Source organism: Pyrgilauda ruficollis, unplaced genomic scaffold, assembly GCF_017590135.1.
Source record: "Pyrgilauda ruficollis isolate IOZ18807 unplaced genomic scaffold, ASM1759013v1 scaffold20, whole genome shotgun sequence".
NCBI lineage: Eukaryota > Metazoa > Chordata > Aves > Passeriformes > Passeridae > Pyrgilauda > Pyrgilauda ruficollis.
The window spans coordinates 8,531,062-8,548,728 of NW_024519207.1; the positions used below are offsets into that span (position 1 = coordinate 8,531,062).

Consider the following 17,667-nt stretch of genomic DNA (forward strand, 5'->3'; position numbering starts at 1 on the left):
TTTTTTTTTCCTTCTTTCTTCCCTCCTCCCTCTCCAAAATATAAATCTGATTAATTTCTTTCCTGTCTATAGAGTGAGTCAGAGAAGCGTTAGGAAGAAGCTGCAACTAATGTCTGTGAAGGGAGGAACATGAGGCGATAGTGAATGTGATTTGTTCCGCTGGATCTGACTCATCCAAGCAGATTGAAACACCTGCATTTCTGGATTTGCCATTCATTTATTTCAGGTTGTTAAAAGAACCTGGAATAATATTTTGCTACCCTTCCCCAGTATTTACCTATACACCGTATCACTAGGGAAGGTGTGTAACAGAGAGGGGGAACGCATCTGGCATTGCTGCCGCTCTTCTCCCCTGTACCAAGATGCTCAGAGAGACTGTTAAGGCTTTGAAAGGACTGAAAAAATGCATCACACTGATCGCGGAACTGCATAGGTTTTAATATAAGCGAATTAATCGATTAAAAGATCTTCCACTTTATTCATCGCCAGGATTGTTTTTCCTCCTCTTCTCACCTCCCCTAAATGAAGAGGGCTAAGCGGCAGTGTCATTGGAAGGAGACGCTGAATAGAAAGAAAAGAGAGGCACTTGATAGCGCAGCCCTGTGAATACAGAGACTGTTTCCCTTTTAGCGAGAGACTGAGAGAGAGAGAGTGTGTGTGTGTGTGTGTGTGGTGGCTTTTCTTTCTCCCCCCGCCCTCCCACCTCCTCTCTTGCCTTTTTTTTTTCTTTTTTTTTTTTTTTTTTAATCTATGCGTCCAGCTATGGGTTGCCTGTTGCTTTCCTCTCGGCTGGAGAGAAAAGCAAACTGGAATTAAACTGCATCGAGAAAAGTGCAGCTCCTCAGACACGCATACGCACACACGCATAGATACACTGAGAGAAAGGATGTGGTGGTGGCGGCGGCTGCTGGCCTGTCTTAAAGAAACCCAAGTGTGCTGCTGATTGAGCACGGTCTGAGCTTTCTCTCAAAATATATATTTACTGCTAGTGATGGGGGTCAACTGGTGGGTTTCTTAATTTTTTCATCCCAAAAGAACGGGTGGGAGGCTGGTAGTAGAGGGGGAGAAAGGAAGCTATAAATCGGAACACTAGTTTTTGCGGGCGGGGGCGGAGTGGTTTGGGTTTTGGGCTTCTTTTTTTTTTTTTTTTTTTTTTTTTTTTTTTCTTCTGTACAATCCTTATTCCCTCTCCCTCTGGTTCGGGAAGGAAACAGTGACCCAGGGTGTACGAGACAGAGAGGGGGGAAAATACCGACGGCAGCGAGATGCAGCTCTCCGCCGCAAGCAATGCAAGATTAGATCTCTAAATGCAGCAAAACACTCCCTGAAAACCAACAACCCCGCGGTACAATCAGACATTTCACTGCCGCTCACTGCACACGAAGAGGGCTTCAACAACAAGCTTGAGACTTTTTTTCCCTTCTGTCTCTCTCCTACCCCTCCACTCCATCAATTGCATCACAAGCAATGAGTAGCAAATAAGCATTTTTACCTCTGCTACAGACCTATGACCATCCCCTTCTTCTATGTATATATAAATATACATATTTAAAAATATTTCGGATCGTTTTTAGAAGAACAACCACTGCCGCCGGTTTTTTAATTATTGTTTTTTTTTTTTTATTATTATTATTCTTTGTACATCTGCGGGGATTCAAGGATCGGGAACACATCGCCTGGCCGAAGGAGAAGATCTTTTGCAAATTTTCTGATTTTTGAGACCCTCCCACTGCCGAAGTTGGGCAGACGAAGTAACTGCGAGGGGACTGCAAGCCCGGCAAGCTCTTGCTGAAAAGCTGCCGAAGCTGCTCCCTCCCCTCCCCCCGACCCCCCCGATTGCTCCCTCCCTCTGAGCTACATGGTCTATTTGCTGCCTCTCATCCTGTGTCTCTGCAGATGTTTTAGAGCAACAGGTTCAGGAACTTGAAATATAGGGGTGGGGAAAGAGAAGGGAAAAAAAAAAAAATCAAAACCAAAAAGGAAGGAAAGAAAGAGCCGTCAGCGGAGGAACAACAACCCCAGCGCAGGAGGCAAAGAAGACGGGGACAGCCCTGGTCGTCGCTGCTGCTCCTGCCGCCCCCACCCCTGCTCGGGGATGTACCTTTCCATTTGTTGCTTCTTCTTCTGCTGGGCTCCCGCCCTGTCGCTGAAGAACCTGAATTACTCGGTGCCGGAGGAGCAGGGAGCGGGCACGGTCATCGGGAACATCGGGCGCGATGCGCGGCTGGCGGCAGGCGCGGCGGGAGGCGGGATGCTGCCCGCGGAGCGTGGCGTTCCCGGTGGCGGCCCCGGGGGCGGCCGCGGCCCCAAGTCCACCTTCCGGGTGCTGGAGAATTCAGCCCCGCACCTTCTGGACGTGGACGGGGAGAGCGGGCTGCTCTACACCAAGCAGCGCATTGACCGTGAGGCGCTGTGCCGGCGCAGCGCCAAGTGCCAGCTGTCCCTCGAGGTGTTCGCCAATGACCAGGAGATCTGCATGATCAAAGTGGAGATTCAGGACCTGAACGACAATGCACCATCATTCCCCTCTGACCAAGTGGACATGGACATCTCTGAAAATGCTGCACCAGGCACCCGCTTCCCCCTCACCAGCGCCCATGACCCAGACGCTGGGGACAACGGTCTGCGCACCTACCTGCTCACTCGTGATGACTACGGCCTCTTCTCCCTCGATGTGAAGTCCCGTGGTGACGGCACAAAGTTTCCGGAGCTGGTCATCCAGAAGCCATTAGACCGTGAGGAGCAGAGTCACCACACCCTGGTGCTGACGGCACTGGATGGTGGTGACCCACCACGCTCAGGCACGGTGCAGATCAATGTGCGCCTCATTGACTCCAATGACAACAGCCCCATCTTTGAGGCAGCCTCCTACGTGGTAGAGCTGCCAGAGAACGCACCGCTAGGCACGGCAGTCATTGACCTCAATGCCACTGATGCCGATGAGGGTACCAATGGAGAGGTGCTCTACTCCTTCAGTGGTTACGCACCCGAGCGTGTCCGTGACCTGTTTAGCATTGACCCACAGAGCGGCCTCATCCGTGTCAAGGGCAACCTGGACTATGAGGAGAGTGGCCTCATTGAGATTGATGTCCAAGCTCGGGACTTGGGGCCAAATCCCATCCCTGCTCACTGTAAAGTCACTGTCCGCCTCATCGACCGCAATGACAATGCTCCCACAATTGGCTTTGTCTCTGTTCGCCAGGGAGCTCTGAGTGAAGCTGCCCCACCAGGAACTGTCATTGCCCTGGTGCGGGTCACTGACCGTGACTCAGGCAAGAACGGGCAGCTCCAGTGTCGGGTGCTGGGTGGTGGTGGCGGGCCCGGTGCTGTTCCTTTCACCCTGGAGGAGAACTATGACAACTTCTACACTGTGGTCACCGACCGACCCCTGGACCGTGAGACGCAGGACGAGTACAATGTGACCATCGTGGCACGTGATGGGGGCAATCCCCCACTTAACTCCACCAAGTCATTTTCTGTCCGGATCCTTGACGAGAATGACAACCCACCCCGCTTCAGCAAGAATCTTTATGTGTTGCAGGTGCCTGAGAACAACATCCCTGGAGAGTACCTGGGTTCAGTCTTGGCCCAGGATCCTGACTTGGGCCAAAATGGGACAGTGTCTTACTCCATTCTGCCTGGGCATGTGGGAGATGTCTCCATCTACACCTATGTCTCTGTCAACCCCACAAATGGTGCTATTTATGCTTTGAGGAGCTTCAATTATGAGCAGACAAAGCACTTTGAGTTCCGCGTGCTGGCCAAAGATTCGGGTTCACCCCACCGTGAAAGCAATGCCACAGTGCGCGTCACCGTGCTCGACGTCAACGATAACGCACCCCTCATCGTCCTGCCTGCCCTCATCAATGACACTGCTGAGCTGCAGGTGCCACGCAATGCTGGGGTGGGCTACCCCGTGGGCACCGTCCGCGCCCTGGACAGTGACTTTGGGGAGAGTGGGCGCCTCACGTATGAGATTGTGGAAGGTAATGAGGAGCACCTCTTTGAGATGGACCCCACCAGTGGTGAGATACGCACCTTGCACCCCTACTGGGAAGAGCTCAGCCCTGTGGCTGAACTAGTGGTAAAAGTCAGTGACCATGGCAAGCCCAGCCTCTCCGCTGTGGCCAAGCTCATAGTCAGGGCTTTGGCGGGGCCCCTGCCCGAGGCTGGCGAGCCACAGGTGAATGGCGAGCAGCATCGGCGGCCACACTGGGACTTGTCGCTGCCGCTGATTGTGACACTGAGCACTGTCTCCATCATCTTGCTGGCTGCCATGATCACTATTGCTGTGAAGTGCAAGCGAGAGAACAAGGAGATCCGCACCTATAATTGTCGCATTGCCGAGTATAGCCACCCTCAGCTGGGAGGAGGGGGAGGCAGTGGCGGGGGAGGAGGAGGCAGTGGCAGTGGAGGGGGCAAGGGCAAGAAGAAGAAGATCAGCAAGAATGACATTATGCTGGTGCCCAGTGAGGGCGAGGACAGCCGGGGTCCCCTCAATGTCATGAACGTGGTGAGCAGCCCATCCCTGGCCACCTCACCCATGTACTTTGACTACCAGACCCGCCTGCCCCTCAGCTCTCCCAGGTCTGAGGTGATGTACCTGAAGCCCGCCTCCAACAACCTGACTGTACCCCAGGGACATGTGGGCTGCCACACCAGCTTCACAGGGCAAGGGACTAACGCCAGCGAGGCTCCCCCGAGCCGGATGTCCATAATTCAGGTAGGAGACTTTTAGAATACCCTGGAGCTCACTTTAGACACTGGTTTAACTTTCCCTTTTGTGTGCAGTGCAATCTGCTGTAAGGCACCACTGTAGGAACCAACACAAGTCACTAAAGAGAGGTGGACTTAATGAAAGTGGAACCAGACAACATCTGGTGGGTCTGGTTCTGCTGTCTCATTGATGTTTCCAATGTACTTCAAAAGAAAATGCCCACTGAAACACAGACAGCGTTACGGCAGTGCCAAAGAGGTGCATGTGAGAGTGTGGGCAGGCATTTAACTCATTTGAGGCATGCTGGGGTATTTTCCCAGGAGACTGTCGAAGAGGTGGGCACTTCCCCAGGTTTCACTTCTCTTTGGTTTGGGGTGGAGAAGAGGGAGGGCATTTCTAAAGTGGACCTACCACCTGCAGTAACTAACAGGACAGGGAAGAAATTGCACACTGAGGACATCTATTGCAACAGTGTATTATAGCCCTCCAATCTTGTATGTAAACATGAGCTATCCTTCCAAGATGCGGTTTTTTTTTTTTTTTTTAATTTCCTTCTTCAGAATATATATCCATAAATATATTTTTGACAGTATCATTGGGGCCCCATTGCCTCCTCCTCCTCTCCCCATAAACAACTAATTTTTCAGTGCTGAAAATTCTGCTTAGCCAAATAGAAAAAAAAATGTATGTGGTGACTCCCTCCTACCTCCAAATGTTAACAAAACTCACATCCTCTCATAAGCCAGCAAAACAACTAGTCAGATTTCCAGTAGCCTGAGTCAACATTGGTGATTGCTTTATAGTGAAAGACTTACATGCTCTGTCTTCTACCAAAGCTCATTTAGAAATTGTATCTGGGCTGCATTCTGCTGCCAGTTATATCCACACTGTCCTCTACTGACTTTTGTGAATGTGCGAAATGGCAGAATTTGGACTATTGGCTATAGGATACTAATCAAAGAATGACTTAATTTTTAGCAGGTAGTTTAAAGTCCAAACTCATAAGATTTATTTCAGAGCAGTGAACTTGCAGAGTGAAGGTGAGGGCAGAAATTGGCTCCAGTTGATTTAATTTAAAGTATTGCTTCATGATTAATGCAGCTTAATGTTCAAACACTACAGGTATGTTCCAAAGTGATTTTTAACATTCGGATTGAAAGCAGGCTCTGGATAATGGCTATTAAATATATTTGAAATGTCATATCTGTTTTATCCTGTGGTTCTCCTGATATGCTGTTCTGAGTCATAGGGGAATGAGCTGAGTGTATCAGAAGTGACACAGACTCATTTTGTGTATGCAGCTAGTGGGAAAGAAGTTGGGCTGTAGTCACTTGATGTACCTAAAGAAGATTCATAATACCTTGGAGTTACCATGCCCTGTGATCTGTGAACATCAAATGCTCTACTTGCCAGCTGTATCTGATGTTTTAAACTGAATAGAAATGGCCAGTGATAATTGACTGATTAAAGGACCAAAATTCAAGTAATCGATGAACTGGAAACTGAACATTTATAACTGGGAAAAAAAAAAAAAAAAGGGAAAAAAGGAAAAAAAAAAGCCTGCCTGTACAAGGTCACTGTAAACTAATTCTCAAGCCACTATTGACTTGTGTCACAGAAACAATTTCATTTTATGCCTATCATGAATTTGTGTTGCTATCAATTAGGTGAGTGGAGCAATACTTAAAATCTGAAATTGATTTTAACAAAAAGTGACACTTTAGGAAAGAGTTTAGGTTAGGGCACAACCAGAGATAATTTGATTTATTACTCATGCTTTAAAAAACAAATAACTTTCCATGACACTTGTTTAAGTAATGTCAACATTTTTTTTACTGTAAAATGGAGTTGTCAGAAAGCTAAAAAGAAACACTCCACATTTTTTCCTACTGACAAGTGTAATAGTTACTAAAAGACAGAAAATTATACTTTCCTACTACCATGTAATGTCTATATAAAGCAATTAATTAATGTATTGATGCTACTGAATAGTAAAGTTTCACTTGTAGTGTAAACTCCCTATGGAAAATATGATTCCTTCTTTTTTACAGTGTTCACTGTATAAGATCAATCATGATTTTTTTTTTCCTGAAATCTATATAAAGCTAAAAGAGGAATTTCCTCCCTTAAAAAGTGTGTTGTGGTTTCTATAAGAGTTTTCATTATGACAACTATGGAAAATGTTAACTGAAACTCCTCATAACATATACTCATATATCTAATGCTGATCTTGTTTTCTCTCATTATCTGCACAGAGTGTTTTGGAGGTTTTCATGGTCCAGTTAGTAGATTAGAAAACATTCAGCTTTCCCTAGTGTACAACCTGTTCAAACATACTTACTGATACTGTGTTTTGTAGTTGTATTGGCAAAACAGACGCAGTAAGAAACAGTGTAGTTGGTTTCTATTTAGAAAAGGCTCAGATTTAAAGTAGCTAGAGGGGAAAATTGATCCTCTTCACTGTACTTTTGCATTACTAAAATATATTTTGTATTCTTCATCTCCATATCCCTGGAGAAAATTTTATATAAAATTTGCATTTAGAATGTAGGCACTACTTTATGTCTGGTCCTGTACTTCTTCCTCATGTAAAATTTAAACTGCAGACTTAAGGAGAAATAGTAAAGGATCATCTCTCTCTCTGGATCCACTATACCCTGAATCACTCCAAGAAACCTGTGTCTGCCCTACACAGTTAGGAATCAAAGGTGTAGGCAGTGGGGAAAAAAAAAAAAAAAGAAACAAAATCCAGCTGCTTTATCATCTCTTTTAGCTAATCAATCCAGTTAAGCAGTTTTCTTCAGTACCTCAGTAAGGGGAAGGTAAACAATTTTGTAAGGGTTCTCTAACAAATGTTCCCATTAGTTTTTACAGATCTAGTTTTGAAACATGATAATCCCATACTATGTAATTCATACAATGGAACTGCATTTCTTCATTCTCATTTTCTCAGCAAATATTTAATGGCATAATTTTCTTTAAAATGTTATATATACACATATATATATGTATGTATATATATACACTATATATATATGGAGATGTATATACATGCTAAATATTATATTATTACTTAGTACATCCAATTGATTCTATAAATATTTAATAGCAAATAAATAATTTCTTTCTCAGTAAGATCCAACTTTTCTCACTTGTATTAGGAGGGCATATTTTTTTTTCCTTTCAATTACTAGTACGACCTAGTGAATCCAATGGTCCTTATCTTCCCTTATTTCTCACTAATAGTATTTTACTATAGAGATAGTCCAATTTATATCAAAAAATACATGTGGAATAAAGTGTTACTTAGTGACTAGGGGTTTGAAGCTGACCCAAAAGGACCAGCAGTTGAATGAAATACTTCCTGATATGGATAAGAGTGGTGTAATCTTGCCTCTCTTTAAGTGACTTCTGTTACACACTAATCACACAATTTGACAGCTTGTGTGTTTGCTCATTGCTTTGTAGCATCCACCTATGTACCACAGTTGCATGTGTTACTTATATATGAATCATTAATTTCTTCAGTACCACAAAAATGGGATAATTTAAACATGCATACATACATATATGTATAAAATGTTGGATGGACAGATGAGAATGCTGTATACATTCGGCTCTTATTGGAGCGAGAGACTTGCAAGTTCTTAGGCCCTCTGAAAATTGATCATTTGTGATCCGATGTGCAACTAAGATTGATGTGCATTAAGAAGAGTGTTTGGTAACATACTGGGAAGTTACACATTTACACTTTACCAGCCCATGTTTTATTGCTCTTAACTTCAGCAATCATTTTCTAAAGATAATTTAGAAACAGTGCTTTCAAGCAAAAGTCTGCTACAAATATTTAAATATGGGGCAGTGCTGTACAATTCTCATTGCCAGGGTCAAAATTCCATGTCACTTTTCAATCACTAAGAGCCAAACTATTAATTTTTTATTGAGAAGAAGGAAAGCAGGAGAAAATGGAAACTCAACATGGCTGAAAGAAGATTTCTGTTCACTCTAGACCTTAGAGAAAATTTGGTTCATCTCATTCTGGTGACCTACTCACCTGACTAAAAGAAACATAATTTTGCTTTATTTTGAAGTGCAGACATCAGAAAAAAAAAAAAAAAAAAAAGAAAAGGACAAGAAAAGGACAAACATACGTATAGATGTATCTTTCGTACCAAAATATTGAGTTAGTTAATTTGCCTTTCCCTGTGTGAACAAATCACAACTTCTTCTTTCAGATTTTCAATAGGTAAGAGTAGATGGATAAAGGAAAACAAATAGTTTCTTTACACGAGTGGGTTTCAGAAATAGGTACCTCGATGTGAAGTATCAGTAGCGTAGAAAACTATCTGCAATATGCAAGAGTAGTGTTGATCATCCTAGAAATTATTTATGGCTGTACTTGTAGTGCAATTGGTGAGTTTTGTGAATGTATCAGGAATAAGGTGGGTGTGAATAAAAAAAGAGGTGGTCACAGCTTTTGTTAAACAACAGCTAGAAATGAATGACTGTGCAGAAAGAATCTCTCAAGGTGGGAATCGCTGTATCTGCTGTACCAGGCACTCCCACAGCATTTCAAGATAAAGTACAGATCATTCTTAATACTTCAGGCACCTGATGTTTATGATGTGTCAATAGATTAATGTCAAGTCCCAGTACAGCTTCATCTCCAGGTGTTTAGTAATACCTAAGAAGATAGAGTCTTCAAGGGAAATAAAAAAACCCCATGAGCCATATTAATGCTGCTCTGTCTTTAAATATGCTATTTCGTACTGTGAGAAACTTCTGCCCAGAAGTTTCAAGATTACAAAAGGAAAGCTGCAGCTGCTGCATATAAGGAGAAGAAGCTTTCATCAGAGAAGTTGCACTCATCCTCAGTGGTTTAAATTCCTACCTGAAAACAGAGGTATCTATATTCTTTTATATCTCCTATTTCAACAGAGGAGTATTATTCTCTGTTCTCACTAGAACTAGTACAAGGTAACATTTTTAATCAAGAGGATACCAGAGCACTAAACATTTGCAAGTTTGCAGGTTTGCACTCTATATATTCCAGAGATTCCCAGCTGCATGTTCTAAAGCTGTATCTAAAGACACTAAGTTGTGACGTGTAACTCTTGAACTACCCGTCTAGGTATCATTATTGTGGCTTTAACATTGTTTTGCAAGGCTAGATGTTTTGCAAAATAACTCCTCTGAATGCTTGCATTTTGTTAATACAGTCTGCATTTTTGTGTACAGTCTGGTTTTGTACATTGTACATTTGTGAACAATGTGTTACATTGTTCTGCAGCTTTAGTTTCATTCACTGGATGAAGTCCATGCTGAAGTTGACTATGTAAAAATTTCAGGATGAAACCTTTCTTATGCATCCATGAAGCTTTATTTAATTTTTTTTTTTTTTTTTTTTTTTTTTTTTGTCGAGATGCACTGCATAGAATAGTGGCACAAAACACATACATTTTAGGACCAGATCTGGCAACACATCACTCACTGTGGTATGTACACTGGCTGCTGAAATAGACAGAGAAAGCACAATTGAACTCCTTTTTTGTGTTACATCTGTTCTGGTCTTGATCTGATTTCCCTGCTGGTGATATTTATTGCACTATTATTTTTAATTGATCATTCTTGATACACAGGTCTATTTGAAATCTAAAAAACTTTCCAAGATGAAGAGCTGTAATAAAGAACAATAAAAAAAAGGAGAGAAAAAAAATTTAAGAATCTAAAGTGGAATATACATATTATGAAAAAGAAAACAGTCTTTCCAGAAAGAAATTGTTGTTAACAAAAAAAAATAAGAATAATAATATCTCTGTAGAACTTGCTGTTTCATAAAAGACATGAAAGAACTTATGTAAGATTGAGTGTCATAGCTGTCAACTGCTCTTAAAGTTGTATGAGCTTTCTACATCTTTGTGTTTATTGTCGCTACCTAAACTTAGCTGGAAAGATCCCTACAAATTTGTGATTATCAGTGCAATTTCAATGACTGATCAATCCTTTGAAGAGTTATCTTTAACAACATATTTTCTCAAGTTTCTATTGTCCTTCCCCATGTTGATGAAAAGGCAGTTCTTACCCATAATTCAGTCAATAGCATAATTTTGACTTCATAAATGATTTTGGTGGTTCTAGAGTGAATCATGACTGAGACCTCTCTGGAATGCAGCTAAGTATGATTGTATGATTGGGCCATTAATTTTGAGGTTTGAGGGTTTTGTGATTTTTTTTTTTCTTATGGCATCTTTACAAACAATTAATGACATTGGAATTTAGATGTTTTTGTACCTATAATGTGAATTGTAACACAGCATCATAGAATGGTTTAAGTTGGGCAATACTTCTAGTGTTCTAATGGTTAGCCATCAAGTCCAATGGTTAACCCAGAATAATCACATGTACAGTAGAAAAGAAATCAAATACTCCATTGAACGTATTGCTGAACATATGTTACCACATTTTCATATATTTCTGAAACTGTGAATAATACAGCATTATTATTAAAACTCAGTAAATATTTTTACATGGCAAATTAGCAATAGTTATGTGTGAAATATTCACAAATATTACTTGGTATTAGGAAAGCATAGATACAGTCTGGTTTCTCTGATAAGACATAAGTGTTATTAAAAATTTCTTCCCAAGTCACAACATCTGGTTGTGAACTGTCTGTGATTTTATTAAAAAAAAAAAAAAAAGAGTATTTTTTTTCCCCAGCATTTTTTTTTCTTTCTCTTCACTATCTTCCTCCCCAGGAGGCTTTAGCATATCAGTTAATATTTACATATATGTTTCTAAGTATCATGCCTAATTTCTTCTTTCTTTTGTTGTTTCCACAAAAGTTAAAAGTATCAAGTTAGATTAGTTTTAGGTTTTGCCATGCAAGGCACTCATTCTACATAGAAAAAGTGGATGTATGTGGGTTGTTTTTTGGATTTGTTTTTGGTTTTTTCTGAAGAAAACATGTATGTTGCACGGCAGAATTCTTCAGATACTTCTTCAAGCCTGAGGAGCACCTGCATGTATGAAGAAAAGACATTTTGACACTAGTATTAATGTTTTCCAATAGGTGAAAAATTCAGTGATGAGAACTTAAACAAGGATTTGTTGACCAGAGCAGAAACACAGCTGTGTTTTTATCTTTAAAATATAGAAGCAATCCTCTGATGCCAAAAGGTCATTGTAGAGCAGTTGGGACAATTTTTTGCAGCAGACAGCCTGAAAGCTTTATGCTTTCAATTGTATGACTACTTCAGCTGTAAGAGAAGTGGTAAAATTAATGCTAAAGTGTTCAAAAATACAGAAAACAAGTAAAACTCTCAGGGGACTGCAGACTCTTGCCTTAATAGAAAAAAAAAAAAAAAAAGGAAAAAAGAAAAGAAAAGAAAGAAAAAAAAGTACTAGGAAGAGAATGGCAAAATTACTGGGGAAAAAAGTTCCTTGAGTTTAAATGTTTTAGTTGTTAAGTTTTTAATAGAACATCAAGGCTATTAACAAGTCACTGCTTTTGTTGATGAGATGAAACAGAGTAATGTGCAACTGCCAAAATTCCTAGCCAGGGTACATTCTAAGCCCTACTAATCTATTTGTCATAGTGCAACCTCTGTTTTTCAGTCTGCTGTTGACTGGTTTTTTTTTACCAGCAGAAGATTCTGGATTAATTACTGTAAATCCTATGAGAAAAAAAAAAAAAAAAAAAAAAAGTAAATTATTAAGCAGTTTTGATAAAATACTCAGTATTAAGTACTATTATTAACTACAAGCAAATTCTTATGAATGTCCCTGTTAATTAGGATATTAGATAAAATATCTAAATAACCTTCTTGAAGAGTCATATATTTTCTAGCTAAATCCCAGAGGCTACTGATACATTTCCTTCTTAATAAGGTCACACAAGAACCATCTCTTTCTCCTATCGGTTTGCTTCCACTAGGTAATTGTATTACCTGTAGGGAAAGATAGCAGATCAGTTCATCCACTTCCTTGACATGAGATCTCTTTTTTTGTCTTGAAAACTGAGGGGTCCCTCTACATACAAAGACAAAACTGCATAGTATCAGCCAGTTATTAGTGTCATTTGTACAGAGGAACAGCATAAAGATCAATTTGTATCTCACTTTGGCTCACTGAGGGTCTATCTCCTTTTCCAACCCTCAAGACAATCAGTCCCATACTGGTCTATTTTCAATAGACTAAGGTATAAGCAATCTAGGTGTGTTAAATCCTTCAAATTAAGATATTTGATTTTAGCCATGGACCTTTCTACTGGCTTTGTGGCATATGTATCAGATCAGAGTTTGTCACATTCATAAAATACTTTAACCCATAACAGAAAAGTTCCTAATCTCATCCTGTTCCCTGCTGGGTGGCTTTGTGTTGCAGTCTCTGTGACCTGCCAAACAAGACCTCCAAAGGGGAAAAGGAAAAGTCTTGTCATGGGATGCGAATGCATCATTTCAGCTGTGTGGGTGAGACCTCTAATCGATGCATTGTAGGTTCTTGCAGTGATAGTCGTGCAGAGCTATTTTCAGAGAGGGGTTCAGACCATCTACTGATCTGTGTACCACGTGTGTGTATTGCCTGTACTAGTTCTAGTGACACTCTGATTACTCATATTTCCAGTCCTTTCCCTGGAATATTTCCAGGCACTTTTATTATATTGAAATGGCTCTTACAGTTCATTGAGCATCCAGCATAATACTGTTGAATATGATTGGTGCATGTGCATATATTTATTAAAACAAAAAAAAAAAATCAGGCAGTTAAACCACATAATTATGGGAAAACGAATCATAACAATAAAAGACCATTTAAGTTAACAAGCTTTGTGATCAAAGAATAAATACAGGTTAGATAAATGAGACTCTAGATGTAACTAATCTACATAAATAAGCTTCAGTGTGATTAGAGGATAGGAATATATTAAAATAATCTTAAAGTGTTTTAAAATTAGTGTTTTAAAATTTTACTTTAATACTTTTATAATTTCTAGTTTAATTTCATCATATTTTTAACATTTCCACTCTATAAAAAGACTTAAGTGATAAACTACTTTTACATGCTTTTATTTTTTGATTTACAATGTTTACAGTGAAAAAAAAAAGTCTAAACTAATACAAGTAAACAAAAGTAACATCATAAGTTTTCATTCTGGTTTGACTGTGTTGTGTGTCAAAAATATAAAACATTTTTAATGTCTTAATTTTAATTTTTTTATGTGGCAATGTTTTTTGATTGATTTTTAATTAAAGAAAAACATTAAAGGGAACATTTAAAGGACAATTTCTTGTTTACTGTCTTTATCAGCAGAGAGCAGCCTTTGTAGTGTTTGAAAGCTGGTGCATTAAAAATCAATTTCAAGTCTTCAAAGCTGTAAACTCTTGCTTGCTTTGTAGATATATACTGTTTTTAAAATCATTGGAAGCACAGTTGACAATTGAATTAAAACAAAAGGTAAATAATGGTTTCATGAACATTTGAAGGATTTTAATGTATTTTTAATAATAGCGACAGGAATTTTTTATAGCGACAGACATGTGAATAACAATTTGTAGCTTTTAAATGCATAATTTGTTCCCAAAGACGGGGTTTTTTTGTATTCTTTTATTAAGAGAATTTAGTTCTAAACTTCTCTTGGTGCTATTCTGTTGTTTTTACTGAATACCGTGATTCAAACACAGAACATGTCAGTCAGTTTCTTTACTTACTATATTTCTGTCTCGCTCTTCCCTGATTGCTAAGCAACCACTTATGATTGTTTAGCTACGAATCAGTTTAAAAAAAAGGTAAGCTGAAGTGGGCTAAACAAATGTTCATTAATTCTTAATGAAAATATTTAAATTCTATAAAATTTTAAAAGTAAAAAAGAAAAGAACATTGTTTTAATGGTGTACCTCAGATTCAGCACTTGAGTGACTGCCAACAGAGTCAAAAATGCTTTTTGTGCAAATCTAGAAAAAAAGGATGTTAGTCAGTGCATGAGTAATTTTGAGGCCTGTGGAAACATACATATATATGTATAATTATATTATTTCTTTCAGGGCAGGATCCTTAAAACACGTAATCAGTGATCATTTTAATTTAGGTCAATAGAACCATAAAATTAAATAGATCATTTACAGGTGTGGGTTGCTGATGTGCATAAGTGTGTGCAGAATTCAGCCTAGAATCTGTTAGGCTGTTACCTGAACTGCTCCCTGTTGCTTCTCTCCTTTGCTTTAAGAACACTGCAAAGCTGCAAAAGCTGTTAGTTTCACTTAGCCTCCAACTACATTTTCTTGTATTCTGTTGAGATAGTTCTGATGTCTTGCTTTCTTGCACAGACTTGAGTAATTTGATATGCAGATTTGAAGATCATAAAAACAATCCTGCTTTGATGATCGTGAGCCAGATTATCCAGCCACAGCTGTAAAGTACCAAGTGTGTTCTTTTGTGATCTCTTCATCATTTCAGTGGATCAAATGACAATAAGAACATAGTGGAATTTAGAGTGTTTGGGAAATAATGAAATTAAAAGCCTTTTTAAAATGACAACCATGAAGCCTTAGAAACTATTATATTTCTAGGCTATGGGCCAGATATGTAACTGTGTGTATGCATGTATGCGTGGATATACACAGAAAAGAGAGTAGAATGGAATCAAAAGAACCATCTAGATGGATAAAAAGCATTATTAATGAGCAATGTGCATCTAATTTATTTTTTTTAATATTATGTATGATCTATACAGAGCTGTGTAGCAGTGTTTTGGAAGATGCTGTCAACCTGCTTTCTAGTTTGCTGCAAACTAGAAAGCATCAAGTTTAGAGACAAATGATGTTGTCTTTTTTTTTCCTGAGGCAAGAGTATTGGTAAGGAAGGACCTCATTTTCCACTTTGTGATGGAATCCTGCTATCAAACTTCAGGATTGAGAGTGATGATTAAAAGGAAGTATAATTCATGCAACATGTGAAAAGAAATAGCACTCAACTGATTCCATAGCCTGTGTTAGTTATTAAAAAGCACATGATAATTTGCATCTCATAGCTCCAAGGCGAGAGATATATCAGTCAGCTTTGTAGCTGTTGAGTGAAAAGGAGGTGAAAACAAGATGTTGCCTGTTATTTCTTTCAATATACAGTCTTTATTTTGTTTAAATCTGTACATGTATTTTGTCTATTTAAACCACATGTAGCTTCTTTTCAAGTGTAACAGGTGATAGTATTGCAAGGGGCAGAAGCAACTTTATCAATTTATTTTGTTATGTATTCATTGGCCATCACATACATGATCTTTCCCAAAAGTATACCTCTCATTATTGCAGCAGTGTGATGTAACAAAATAACAATTCCTTCAAACACGAAATAACTAATTTTAAGTATTTTCCTGGGCTCATTTATTTCAAACAACCTTCCAGAATTTTGAAGAGAAATTCAATTTCAGTTCATTTAATATATATATAGAGTACAAATAGTCTTTCCTTCATCCCCTGATATTGGCAAAGGAAACTTAGGAATGAGTATCTGGATTTCCAGATTTTGACCTACTTGTAAAGCAGAAGGAAGCTGTTTCTATTAAACAAATGTAAGCTTAGGGAACTTTGGTTAACAACAGCAAAAATATTTAGATAAATTACTTGCAGTCGTACTGGTCTTACTGATACCTGTGAATGAAGAAATAGGCACACATGCTGAATAGCCATGGGAGGAGAACACTTTTTTAAGGGAAAGTTTTTGTTCTGATTTAAGTTTTGGGTTTTCTATAGTGTTTTATAATAAAGACAATTACATAGTAATTTGGGTTAGAATGCATGCCCAGTTCCCCATCTCAAAACCCAATTTGATACTACCTGTGGCTATTTCTATTAAAAAAGAAACATAATTACTATGAGTCTCAGCAGTCTAAGAGTAAATTTTTGCAATTACAATGCTTCCCTTGGGCAGATATGTGAAAATGGCAGATGAATTCCTGCCAGTCTATTCCTTGCACGTTCTTAAGGTTACTGGTAGCTTGGACTATCATTATATTTGTGCTGTTTATTATCCTGTGGCTAAGTTTAAAGAAGGAATGCTACTATATGCCCTTAGGACTAGGATGCTATACCACTGCCTTGCAAAGCTTCTGTGCTGAAGTGTGACCACAGCATCCTAGGAGAAAGATAATACTTCTGTTTTCATGGAAAGTGGATGATTTTTCTGTTGATTTTAACATTGTTTAAAAGGATATTTTGTATTTTATTGTTTTATGCCTCAAAAGATTTAAATAAGACCACCAAACAAACTCAAGTTTAATAATTCTTAGGAATTTATCAAGACATTAATAAAGCTGCAGGTAGTTCCTTAATATTTTATAGCTTTTGTTTTATTCCAAATAACACAATGCATGAAACACCAGTAAACAAAGATGGCCCTGAAATTATATAAATTAATAAATTCCCATGGAAATAATTCATCTTCCAGTGGGTTTTTCTACCTGTAAACAAGTTTTGAGAGGATATGAGTAAGTGAATTGCATGCAAAGGCATTGCTCCTGGAGATCACTCTGCAGCTAAGCACCTAACTCCATGTTGAATTCCAGTGGAGTTGGAAGTTGGTGTGGCTTCACATGGACTCATGATCCACCTGCAGGGAGCAGCATTAGTCTGTGTTACTCATTATCTGGTTTGAGTATCCAGGAAGAGCAGCATGAACAATCCCAAGTTATTTATTTTACATTTTGCATGACTTTTATTTGAAATTTCTTGCACTGCACCTGGAGTGTTTTCTTTTCATTTCCCCCTTTGAAAGAGGTTTCCACATATGCACGCTTCTGAATGTCGACTTGGGGACATCTCTGATGTGGATGTTATTTAGAAAAGATTTCATTAACTATTTTCTTTAAGAGGTCATAGATAAAATTTTAAAAAATAAAATATATATGCATCCTTCAGTTGCTGTTCAATGCATTCCACTTTGGAAAAAATGCTCAC

General features: G+C 39.1%; 1 protein-coding gene across 1 annotated transcript in view; it reads left to right on the plus strand.

Moving 5' to 3' along the window:
- The first annotated feature begins 1,893 nt into the window (after positions 1-1,893).
- The window catches only part of PCDH17 (protocadherin 17), an 84,015-nt gene continuing 68,241 nt past the window's right edge, over positions 1,894-17,667 (plus strand). The window contains exon 1 of the mRNA XM_041467025.1: positions 1,894-4,723. Within this exon, the coding sequence (XP_041322959.1) occupies positions 2,096-4,723 (2,628 nt within the window). The 5' untranslated portion in view covers positions 1,894-2,095. The remainder of the gene's footprint in view (positions 4,724-17,667) is intronic.